General features: G+C 33.0%; 1 protein-coding gene across 1 annotated transcript; it reads left to right on the forward strand.

Moving 5' to 3' along the window:
- The first annotated feature begins 4,605 nt into the window (after positions 1 to 4,605).
- On the forward strand, positions 4,606 to 6,929 carry LOC113381739 (tigger transposable element-derived protein 1-like). Its single transcript, XM_026620467.1, has 3 exons — positions 4,606 to 5,717; positions 5,797 to 6,271; positions 6,768 to 6,929. The coding sequence occupies exons 1-3, from the start codon at positions 4,606 to 4,608 to the stop codon at positions 6,927 to 6,929; spliced, it is 1,749 nt and encodes a 582-aa protein (XP_026476252.1).
- Positions 6,930 to 12,939: the final 6,010 nt, after the last annotated feature.

Here is a 12,939-nt window from a genome sequence, read left to right on the forward strand (position 1 = left end):
AGCACACGCCACAATCGATGTTGTTTACGCGCATTTTGGAATCGAATAATCAGCAAAAAAATGCTGATGTGAATTGGCCAACAAGAAGCTGCGATTTGACGCCATGGATTATTATCTTGGGAAGCAGTGAAAGATATATGTTACGCCAACAATCCAGAAACAATTCAAGACCTCAAGACCGAAATTCAAGCTGCTATTGCTGAGATAATGCCCGAAACAATCGAAAATGTACTCAAAAATTGGGTGGATCGAATGGGCTACTGCCAAGTCAGCCGTGGTGGTCATTTGACCGAAATTATTTTCCATAAATAAATATCATGAATCAACATATTAAATAAATGTTCAACCATTGAAAAATATTGAGCCGTTTTCATTTTGTAACAAAATTAAATTCCAATTTTTAAATGGGCCACCCTTTATGTTCATTGTTATCCATATTGTAAAATGATTGTATTTTTAAGGCCTCTTGGAAGAAATGTGTGGGCTATATATTTAAAATTTAAACGGCAAATCAAATAAAAATAATTTGAAATAAAACAATTTGTGGGAGTGCATTTATGTACATACTGTTACGAATGTCGGGGAGAGTAACCAATATGAGAACCATCTCTGAGGAGGAGTGTGTCCGAAGACCCGCGAGTAGTCGTGGCATGGGGTGAGTGTTGACTATTGGCATCAGAGAGAGCAAAACGTGCGGTCTAGCGCACGAAAGTGTTAATAAAAGATGTGTTTAATTGAGCCTAGAGAATGTCATGCGGGGGGGCGCGCGCGTGTCGGAAGATGTCCCCAAACCTAAAGAATGCGTAATTAGAATATGTGGCTAGTTTGTGAAGTGGATCGGGCCCGATGTATGGACAATTACCTTCGAGACTATTGATTTACATAAAAAGCATATATAATGGTAGAAAAAGTTAAACTACGTGGTATCACTCTTACTTGTAAACATACAGATAATATAATTCAATTGAAAGATGATAAAATATTTGTAATTAATAATATATTAAATATACAAGACAAATACATTACCGGAGAAATAATTGGTATAGTGGAAAGTAAAAGTAGAGAAGTATTCGATTATCCAATATCATCAATTGATGTAGGTTTAACAGAATTTACTTCTTGGAAAAAATAAAATATTGTTAAATCTCATTCATGTGAAATGTAAATGTATATTATGAACATTAATAATTCACTGTTTGCAATAGCTTCATTAAATTTATTTAAACATGTATTAAAAAGTAGATAATAAAATAATTTTGACGCAATAAATACTTCGAAATTCAATATTATTTAAAATTGTATGTTTTTATTTAAATTATTATTATTATCCAATCAATTAATGTTCAATAATATATGAATTTCTAATCTCAAAAAAAATGCAATGGTGTATAAATATGTACCAGTGGCAAAATAATTTTAAGAATCGAAGACTCGTGCTCACGGTTTGTGCAATGCTTTGAGACGCCGCTACGGGCGGCAGTTAGACCGGCATCCGAAGAAAGTGTGATATTGCTCCTTGCGCGCAGTCAATTATCTGAGTTTTAGAGCTTAAGTGATTATTTTTAACTTCCCGTAGGGTAAGTTATAGTAATCGTCCAAAAATCGAAATCAAAAATTTTACATTTCTCGACGTTTTGAAGGTTTCTGAACATTTTGGCATACTCAGAAAAATTGGATGTGTGTGTGTGTGGTTGTGTGTGTTTGCATGTCCGCCTTTTTTTCGTCCACGTTTTCGGGCGCACGGATCAACCGATTTGAATGGTTTAAAAAGCATTCGATTCCTATTGATAGGGAGATGTGCTGATTAGTTTTTGGCAAAGACAGGTCAGCCGTTACGGAGATATGGAGCAAGAGTGCAAATAATAGAAGCGAGTTTTAGAGACGAGTTTTTGAGAGAACGGATCAACCGATTTGAATGGTTTGAAAAACATTCGATCCTATTGATAGGGAGATGTGCTGATTAGTTTTGGCAAAGGTAGGCCAGAGGTTTCGGAGATACAGAGCTAAATTAAAAAAAATTGCAGTTTTTGAGAGAACTAAGCGTCCGATTTAAATGATTCAAAGAACTTTCTGCTTGTTTCAACAAATAATGATTTAGGAAAAAAAAAAATTTTTTTCTAATTTTTTTTCAAAAATTTTTTTTGAATTTGGACTAAAAATTCAAAAAATCACCCAGGCTAAGCACAGTCTAAGCGCCACTATGGTACAAATGTTTACGCAAGTGCGTTTAGACTGTTTATGTACTGGAGCACTTTTCAAATTTTGTGAAAATTATTGAAAAATGTGAAATGCCGCCAAGCTAAGCACAGTATAAGTGAAAATGTCGCACAGAATTATTTGCAAATGCGTTTAGACTGTGACTATGCGGAGCACACTTTTCAATTTTGTGTAAATTTCGGAGATCTGTAAAAAAAAACTAAAAAAAAAATAACATTTGGCGGTCAACAATAATCATTAGACATTAGACATATGCATATCAAATTATCATATATTTTATAAAGATTTTAACAATAAGTATAAAATTTGATAACATTCCTATGGGTTCCGTACCAGTGTTTATCCGTTAGACGACGACGCGGCGCTTACGCGCTTCGATATTTAGTCTCTATGCATTAAAGCAGTACGATTGCTTTGAAAAAAAGTTCAGAATTTCCAAAATATTTCAAAAAAATTTTTCAACAAAAAGTAAGTTTCTGTCAAAAATTTATAGTTTCTCAAAAATCAATTTTATCAGAGTAAAATTTTTTCAAAAATGTTAATCTTTTTAAAAAAATAATTTCTGGTACGGGAAGTTCCAGCAATTGCCTTAAGGCACGATGCCATGCGCCCCACTAGTTTATTATTAGTTTATTGGGTTATTGTACTAAAATTTTGAAAATGACGGAAGATATTAAAATGTATGCAGTGGTGGAATTTAATGAAACTAAAAACAATAAAAACGGTAGAGTTAATACCAATTAGTGGGCTTAATAAGGATAGATCCAAGTGTTTATGGCTGCCCAAAAAAGATCAGAACAGGTGTTGAAGTGGGCGAAACTTGATGTAGTACCTGACGAGGAGACATGGATAAAATATCCAATCAAAATTATTATCAAAGCTAGTGAGTTTTATGTGCATCAAATAATATAATTATCTCTCTCGAGGTATTATACAGTATTATCTCTCAAATGATATACAGACCACTGAAAATGAATCAAACATTGATAAAGATAGTGAGCCTGTTTTATTAAATTCTAAAAATGTCTCTTGCTTATTATCGCAAAAACGGCCTTTGAACAACAACAATAATAGAGACTATAATGCAAACGATGATTTAAATAACTCAGAACTCTCTGAAAGTGAAGAAATACCCCCGCGGAGAATTTAGATATTGAAATTAGTGCAAAAAAGCTGCATTTGATAGTACAACGGCACAACCCAAAGGTTGTTCTTATTTTTTACAGTATTACATATTCTTATTTTTACAGCAGATATCATATGATTCAATGGAATGATTTCAGTAGATATCAATGGAAAAATGATTCAAGCTTCTGAAATTACGTGTACGTAAATTCAAACAGTTCTCGAGAGATTTATGAGCCTTCAGAGAATAGCGACTAGAGTTATATAGACTGTAGCTCACAGTCTCCTGTAAAAAAAGGTGAAATTGTAAAAGTCACAAATTATTTAATTGATGACAATTTGAAGGCCTATACTGAAGTCCTCCAAAATTTAACGTAAGGGGGCGTCCATTAATCACGTGAGGTTTTTAGGGGAAGAGGGTTTGACAAAAAATCACGAAATATCACGTGGGGGAGGGGGGTATGGTAAGATATCACGTGTATTTATTTTTTAACTGATTATTTTAAAAAAATTCAAACATTTCCAAAAAAAAAAATCAAAAATTTTTGTTTTTTCACGTAACTAAAAACACGTGATGTTTGGTGGGGAAGGGGGGGGTAATTTTGAATATCACCACGTATCACCAAGGGGGAGGGGGGGTCCAAAAATCCTTAAAAACTAGCTCACGTGATTAATAGACGCCCCTAATGTTGGAACGTCTCAGTGTTATTTCTAATACCAATATGACTAATATAAAATTATTTTTAATGAAAATTCGACGCCAAGACAGTTTTGAAAGATTAAGTGAACAGTTCGGAATGAGTGTAAGCAACGCTAGCATTATTTTTAATAAAGCAATTCCGGTATTGACACTTTTTTTAAAAAGCTTGTTTACATGCCTGAGCTTGATAATATAAAAAGAATACTACCGATAGCATTTAGATCTTCGTATAGTCATGTGGTAGCTACAGGCGGTCCTCGACTTACGTCGTTTCAATTTACGTCGTTTCAAGTTACGTCAAACAATGTTTTGACACTATTCCTCAAGCATACGTCATTAGTTTCGATTTCCGGCATATCGGAGAATTCACTTGTCGCAAGGTCAATGTCCGTGAGGGGCGCGGGCGGAGCGCGGTGTCGTCTCGTGCGGGGAATACCCCGCAAATGTCGCTGATTTTGTTTAGTACATTCAGGGACAACGGACAATCAAGACGTAATAAATTAGTTTTTTTGCATCTTTGACAGTTTTTGTGTTTACATACATATTTAGGTGAATTTTAAACAATGCCACCTAAACAAGACAGTAATAATAAAGTGAACAAGAGAGTAAGAAAGTCAATTACAATGGAGGTTAAATCTAAGATTTTAAAACTCAAAGATCGCGGTTATTCGACTTCATCTATTGGACGAGAACTTAATTTATCACGCACTACGGTACAAACAATAATGAAAGATAAAGAAAAACTCTTAACAGCTCTTCCTTCCGTCTCTTCAAACAGCACTATTATACGCAAAAGGAATGCTTTAATTTATGAAATGGAAAAACTGTTGTACAGTTGGATTCAAGATCAAACCCAGCGACGGGTTCCTCTAAGTTTGGCTATTATACAAAATAAGGCGCTGAGTATCATCAACACACTGCAAAATAAACGTGGCGAGAATAATAGTGACGAAACAAAATGTTTTTCTGCCAGTCGCGGATGGTTCATGCGCTTTAAAACGAGATATTCGTTACATAACATTCGAGAAGCTGCTAGTGCCGATCATGTGGCTGCTCAGAGTTTTTCTGGAATATTAAAGGAAATTATCGAAAGTGGAGACTATTCGCCTAAACAAATTTTTAACGTGGACGAAACTGGTTTGTTTTGGAAAAAAATGCCCTCTCGTACTTTTATATCACAGGAAGAAAAGTCTATGCCTGGATTTAAAGCGGCTAAAGATCGTTTGACGTTGTTATTGGGTTCGAATGTTGAGGGTGATCTTAAATTGAAACCCCTTTTAGTTTATAGGTCTGAAAATCCTCGAGCTCTCAAAAATTACGTCAAGAGTACTCTTCCAGTTATATGGAAGGCTAATCCAAAGGCATGGGTTACATCAATAGTTTTTGAAGAATGGTTTACTAAGCATTTTATACCTGAAGTGAAACAGTACTGTTCAAACAATAATTTGGCTTATAAAGCTTTACTTATTTTGGACAATGCTCCCGGCCATCCTGTGCGTATTGCCGATATTCATCCTCAAATCAAAGTCGTGTTCCTGCCTCCCAACACCACTTCGTTGTTACAGCCGATGGATCAAGGAGTTATCGCGTCTTTTAAGGCCTATTATCTCAGGAGAACTTTTTCACAGGCTGTAAAGGCTAATGAAAATGATGGCATGGAGCTGAGAGATTTTTGGTTATAAGTTATAATATCCTGCAATGCGTAAAAAATATTGCTACTTCGTGGGATGAGGTGACACCTAACAATTTAAAAGGAGTGTGGAAAAAGTTACGCCCATTTTTTTTGAGCCATTTGAAAGTTCAACATCTACAGATCAACCAAATGTCGATGAGATCACAACTGACATTGTTCATTTGGCTAACCGTTTCCCTGACATTGCAGTTACTACTGATGATATTGATGATCTGTTAAGCTCACATTCGCAAGAACTGACTGATGAAGATCTTATTGAATTGGAGGCACAAGTACAAAAGGAAGCACTCGAGTCACAAGAAATAGCTTCTTCTATTAGTGACTCTGAAAAAGAACTTACACTAAAAAAACTTTCCGTAGCCTTTGCAAATTTGAAGAATGCCATGAAAATTTTTGAAGAAAATGATCCTAATTTTGAAAGAAGTTTTAACGTTAATAACAAAATTTGTGCAGCCTATCACTGTTACCAAGATCTGTATGATAGCAAGAAGAAAGAAGCCAAACAATCTAGAATTGATAGTTTCTTTAAGCCAAAAGTTTAATTTATTATTTATCATTACATATGTATAAGTTTTATAATTATTATTAAAATTAATAACACACAAATACCAAAAATAACTAGCTATTTCATAAGTGCATAATATATAATTATTTTAAGAACTTACTTTTAATAATAAAGTACGTCCTTTGTTATAAATGCAGTTTTTTTTATTATTTCGAGTCCGTGTGGAACCTAACCCTTGAGTTTTACATGTAAACATATGAAAAAATATGTCTCGACTTACGTCGTTTCGATTTACGTCGCGTATTTCGAGAACCTAACATGCCGTAAGTACGAGGACTGCCTGTATTATTGATGCATTTGAGATTCAAATCGAGCAACCTAGTGATCCAGAGCATCAATCATTAACTTGGTCAGAGTACAAAAAGTGTAATACATTAAAATATTTAATATCTTGCACACCGGATGGCTTTATCAATTTCATCTCAAAAGGATTTATAGGGCGAATTTCAGATGAATTGTTATTTCAGGAAAGCGAAATAGTAGAAGAGTTACTCGAAGGTTGTGCTGTAATGGCTGATCGAGGATTCAAGAATATTGTTCAGCTTCTTGACAATAAAAATATTGAATTAATTCGACCACCTTCAGTGTTTTACAAGGCAAACGAATCGCTGCTAGACGTATTCATATAGAACGCGTGATTGGACGAATGAGAGAGTTTGATTTTCTCAAACCTCATACGGTTGTTAATCATAATATGTTACCTTTAACAGACTATATTGTTATCATCGCAGCAGCACTAGTGAATTTACAAACACCTATAATTTCAAGTTAAATTTAAGAACATTTTCATGACAAAAGAAATGGCTAAATGGCTACCATAAATATATCAATATTAGGAACATTATCAGAATTTGCTTCTATAAATCCTGTATCACACATAGTTGAACTAAATTAACTTCAACAAATCGTTTTTAAAGGAAAATTTAACACGTGTTTATCAAGTTCCGTAAAATATAGCCGTAAGCACTGCGCCAATAGAGTAACGGCACTGCGCTGTTATGAGGTTGCAATTACAATCTGACGTCACAGGCACGGTAGCCAATCGTGGCACGTTAACGGTCACATGACTAATTTTTGAATTTAATCAATTTTTAAACGCTCATAACTAATTGAAAAAAACTTTTTTCTCTTTTTTCTTTCACATATCAATAAATTTAATAATGTAGTTGTAAAGCGCATAAAAATAAATGAATAATTTTTTTTTCAAATTCCCATTTGTGAGAAATAACATAATCACGATTACTTATTGTACAATTTCTAGATATCCAGAACTATGGCCAATTGGCGCTATTTTTACAAAACACAATTTGTCTCGAAATGACAAATTTAAAAAAAAATAATCTTGAATTATACCTTGCTGTACATAATTTAACAGCAGCTATCATCACCGCAACACCAGTAATATGAAATATGTGCTATGCGTATTTTTTTGATAAATATGGAGCAACTGAAAAACACCATTCTTGTTTTGCACATACTATTAATTTAATTGCAGATAAGGCACTTGCTGATCCTGATGTTATAAATTTTGTTAAAAAAGTAAGAAACTTTGTCAAATGTTTTAGAACAAGTGTTGTAGCTTCAGATAAGCTGAAAAAGGCTTAATGTGAAAGTTCGCATAAGCTTTAAAGTTCATATTAGATGTAAAAATAAGGCAGAATTCGTGTTACTACATGCTAGAGAGATTTTTAAAATTAGCTTCATATGTCGCACAAATTACAATCAGTGATGCAAATGCTCCCGGTATTGTATTAGCGGCTGAAGTTGAAGTAGAGAATTATCTAATCTACTGCAGCCGTTGGAGTACATAAATAAATAATTATGCACTCAATACTATGTTACGGTGTCGAACGTTTTATCTTTAGTTGATTTATACCAAAATCGCGCCTTTGTGTCAAATTAAAACAAGCTTTAATTGACACTGCAAGCAGACGGTTTTCGAATCTAGAAAAAAAAATTAGCAATGGCTATAGCCACACTACTAGATTCACGCTTTTAAAATTTGCATTTTAAGAACACCAATGCTGCCTTAAATGCAATAAATGCATTGAAAAATCAAATTTGTTTGAACAGTTCTACTACAAGTTTAGATATTGATGTTACGCAATAGCAATGACATTGGGGCTATAGCAATAGCTATAGCCACATTACTAGATCCACGCTTTCAAAACTTGCATTTTAAGTACACCAACGCTGCCTTAAATGCAGTAAATGCATTGAAAAATCAAATTTGTTTCAACAATTCTTCTACAAGTTTATATATTGATGTCACGCAATACCAATGACATTGAGGCTATAGCAATGGCTATAGCCACATTACTAGATCCACGCTTTCAAAACTTGCATTTTATTTTAAGTACACCAATGCCGACTTAAATGCAATAAATGCATTGAAAAATCAAATTTGTTTGAACAGTTCTACTACAAGTTTAGATATTGATATCACGCCAGACAGTTTTGACTTTTGGCAGTTACATAAGAAAACAGCGCCAGACAAAAAAGAGTGACGAAATAGATTTATACTTAAACTAGTACAGACGTTGTTCTGTACCCATGCCTAAAAACTCCAATTTTTTCAATAACCTATACTGATATTTACCTTTTAGTTAAAAATAATCATTGTTTTTACACTACAATCTATACCGAAATGTATGTACAATAGTGTGAGTAAGTACAAAAATGGCCAGTCTCAATTTCTACACTTAAATTTCAATTATATAGTTAAAACATATATCAAACAGACAAATATCGAAATATAATCATTAACATTGTAGGTGTACCTTGATCTCCGTCGTCTTTCGAACTATTCAGATTGGGGAAATTTAATCCGCTAAGGACTAAGCCAAAGCCACTAAAAATTGTATTCAAAGACAATCTATGATAATCTAGAAAAAATTTGCTTAACTGCAGAAAAAGACTAGGCCAATTTCAAAAATCTCAATATCACCGGGACTGAAATGATGAAATGGTGAAATGGTGAGAAAAATCTTAAAATTAATAATATCAATGGCGACCACAGATTATAGCTTTAAACTAACTTTGCGTACAGATAGTAATGTCATTACATGTTATTATCAGGATGTTCGCGGACTAAATACTAAAACCTCTTATTGGAAATGCTCAATTCATATTTTGCTTGGTTTTTACAGGATTCTATAAATATCTAGACGAGAAATGTCTTCCTGATAAACATAGATTCCGTAATAGTAATAATAAAATTTATATATGTGTTTGATGGTTAGATTTTAAAAAACATTATTTTAGAACTTGATATGTCGATTCGCAGAAGTGATGTGAAGGCAGGGGCATACTATATTAGAATATTAATCTCATTTCAGGTAGATAAATACAAGTTGTTTAATAATTAATTCATTATTAATTTTAAATGATGTAATTGTGTATTTAAATCAGGTACTCTATCTATTTTCTAATGATTTATATATTTTTTATGCTTGTTTTTTTAGCTTCTTCAAGCATTATGGAATTTAATAAATTAGAGGTGTCTCCTTTATGCCAATTACAGAATCACGACAATAATCTGCAACAAGGCCAAGTAATTATAACTTTATATACTTTAATAATTAATACTTTTTGCAGAAAATTACTGATAAGTAAATCTTATCTTTGATGACATAAGGAACGTTGAGGCAGAATTCTGTGAGGGCAATAATGTTGATCTCTTGATTGTACAAAAGCAAAGTGAATAACTTACCCATCAATAATGAAGAAGTTTCATCGACTGACAGCATTTGTATTAACTGTATCATTGGGTGAAACAAAATAACAATACAAAAGAATAAAGTTAATAAATTATTAAAAATAATGGACAAATATTTTGATGAGAACTTACCGGAAGATGTCCAGACTTTGGTACGTATAATAGAAAATTGTGAGCCTGACATTGTGACAGGTCAAGATATTCATAATGGCACTCAAGCTACTACCTCTGCATGAGGATAGTTTTTGGAACATCAAGAAATCCAGTAAATCTACACTATATATCAAACAAAATACTACATGAGGCAATAAAAGTTCCGGAAATTATGGAATTAATAAATAAAATCTCAAAATTCTTTTTTTCAAAATGTTTAGTGAATAATAACACAACAATTAATGTGATAGGTTCTGTGACAAAAGATATGTTCTGGTATTCTAACTATGTTCTACCTAGTTTTATAAAAGATCTTTAGTGAAAATAAATATTACAGTTTTAGGTTTTCAAAAGTTTTCCACCACATTTATGTTTTTGTTAGTGTTGTATTGTCCTTAAATATATTGTTTGTGGTTTTTGTGATATTTTTGCCACATGATAAATATTATTTAGATTAAAGTAATAGTTAAGTGAATAGTTTAAATAATTGTTTTGTTATCTTCAAATGAAGATAGATGATATTCATGTTGAAAATTTATAGATTGTATATATTTTTTTTTATATTAAATGTAATAATAAATCTTAAAAAAAACTAACTACCTCTGCCCTTGAGGATAAGCTGCAATCGTTAGTGATTTCAGATGAAGACGAGCGAAACCAAGTCATTACATTTCCGTTAAAGAATATGAAACGAATAGATGAATTGGAAGAAAATTTAAAAGAGGAAAACTTCGCATCAGGCTTGATACATGAGCTGGCCCCTGAAAATCAGTATAATGATAAGGCCACAATTCGCGCCCTAATGCAAAAAATATTAATAAAAGACCAGGTAAATAAATTTACTGCAAAAGGGAAAAAAGAAAAACTAAATTTTTCGGTCCTACGACTATGCGATGTTGTAATCCAAGCTATCCAAATAAACTTCGGAAGATTAACAAAGTACAATATTCTGATGCATTTAGGTATCTTTTCAGTTAGAAGATGGGGGACAAAAAACATCAGCAAAGAGTTTTACAGTACCCCTAAGATTGTCAAGTGCGGGTTAAAACAGTGATCTATTTTGACACCAGTTTCCCGCCAAGCCATTTCTTTATAATAATTCCAGCAATAATAATTGATTTATCAATTATGATATTACAACTTCAATGATACTATGATTTTACAAACTTCTCTAATGTTATAAAAAGCAAATTCTTTAAAAAGTTTAAAATAATCCATTGTGAAATGCATTTGATATTTTTAATTACCGGAGATAATAAGACAAAAATATTATTAATGTTTATAAATGCAATAAATAATTTGTCGGAGATAAAAATGAATAAGAACTAGAGAAAGAGGTTCCAGAAACAGCCGTATGGTTATAGAAACCAAATGACAACGTAGCATGATGTAATAAAATAAAATTAATCAAAATAAAAATCCATTAATAATCTTGACAGCCGATCATGAATTTTCAATAAAAATTGACAAAGTGAAAACTAATTTTTAATTCTAAATTTGTCTAATTAAAACAAAGCATTGCGATGGCCCTAGCGGGTGTTGACGCAATGTGATTTCTGCCCAGTGCTCTGAATGTCAACGTGAAGAAATTCAAGCAAGCGCGGGTAAACGGCGGGAGTAGGGGAGCATTGGGCAGTCGGGAGGTTTGGGACCCCCTCATTTCTCCAAAACTGTCATAGATATTTTTTGTTTTCTACCACAGCACTATACTTTATTCACTAGCAACACCGCTTATCTAAAGTGTCAGCTGTCATTTCACTTGGTTGTCAAGTTACATGCGCGTAACGGTTTGCTGCGTACAGAAGTAAATATTTTATTTGTGATTTGATGTAACTTATCAAAGAAATCTGCAAAAACGGGTAAGTATCTGTGTTATCTTTTTCTTTTGTGTTTAATGAATATTATATTTGCCAGTAAATTAGGTTTCTACATTTGATAAAAATAATCTTATTCTAATCTATTTGAAAAGTGAGGTTATGGAGAGCATTGGGCACGCAGGTAGGAGGGAGGTTTGGGCATGCCCAATGCTCCCTCTGTTTTTAGTGTATTTTGGTGTCTTTTTGCTATGCCTATTGGATTGAGTGGTTAATCATTTCTTTTTAGGACAATGCCGTTTTCATTTAAAAAGAAAAATAAGCGACGTGAAATCCCTAAAGATATTATTTTGCGCGCATTGGAAGAAGTTTCCAAAGGTGCTAAAATTAAAAGTACTGCGAATAAATATGACATACCAAGATCTAACCTTCAAAGGTATATCAAGCAGGGTGGTGTCGTAAAAGATAATTCTTGTAAATTTATATCGTCTCAAATATTCACAAAAGATGAAGAAAAGAAAATTTCGGAATATCTTGTAACATCTTTTAAACTAAACCATGGACTATCAAAACTGAAAACACGCGAATTGGTTTATGAATACGCCACTGCCATTAAAAAGAAAATACCAAATAACTGGACAGAGAAGAAACTTGCATCCAAAGACTAGATAAGGGGATTTTTTAAAAGACAGCCTCAACTTTCGATAAGGACACCAGAGGCTACCAGTCTGTCACGGGCCACAAGCTTCTATAAGACAAATGTCGGAATTTTTTTTGAAAATCTTAAAACTGTAATAGACGAACAAATCTGATGGTTTTCCAATACTTCCGACAACATGCAATTTTCCATGTGAGAAACATGTGTTTTCCAAATTAATACCACAAACACTTAATGATACCATAAACGCACTGGAAACTGTAGTCGTTTAATCTCAAATGGCACATCAGTCGGAA

This window comes from Ctenocephalides felis, unplaced genomic scaffold, assembly GCF_003426905.1.
Source record: "Ctenocephalides felis isolate EL2017-DRISC unplaced genomic scaffold, ASM342690v1 CF-g0.4_SCAFFOLD_03046, whole genome shotgun sequence".
Classification (NCBI taxonomy): domain Eukaryota; kingdom Metazoa; phylum Arthropoda; class Insecta; order Siphonaptera; family Pulicidae; genus Ctenocephalides; species Ctenocephalides felis.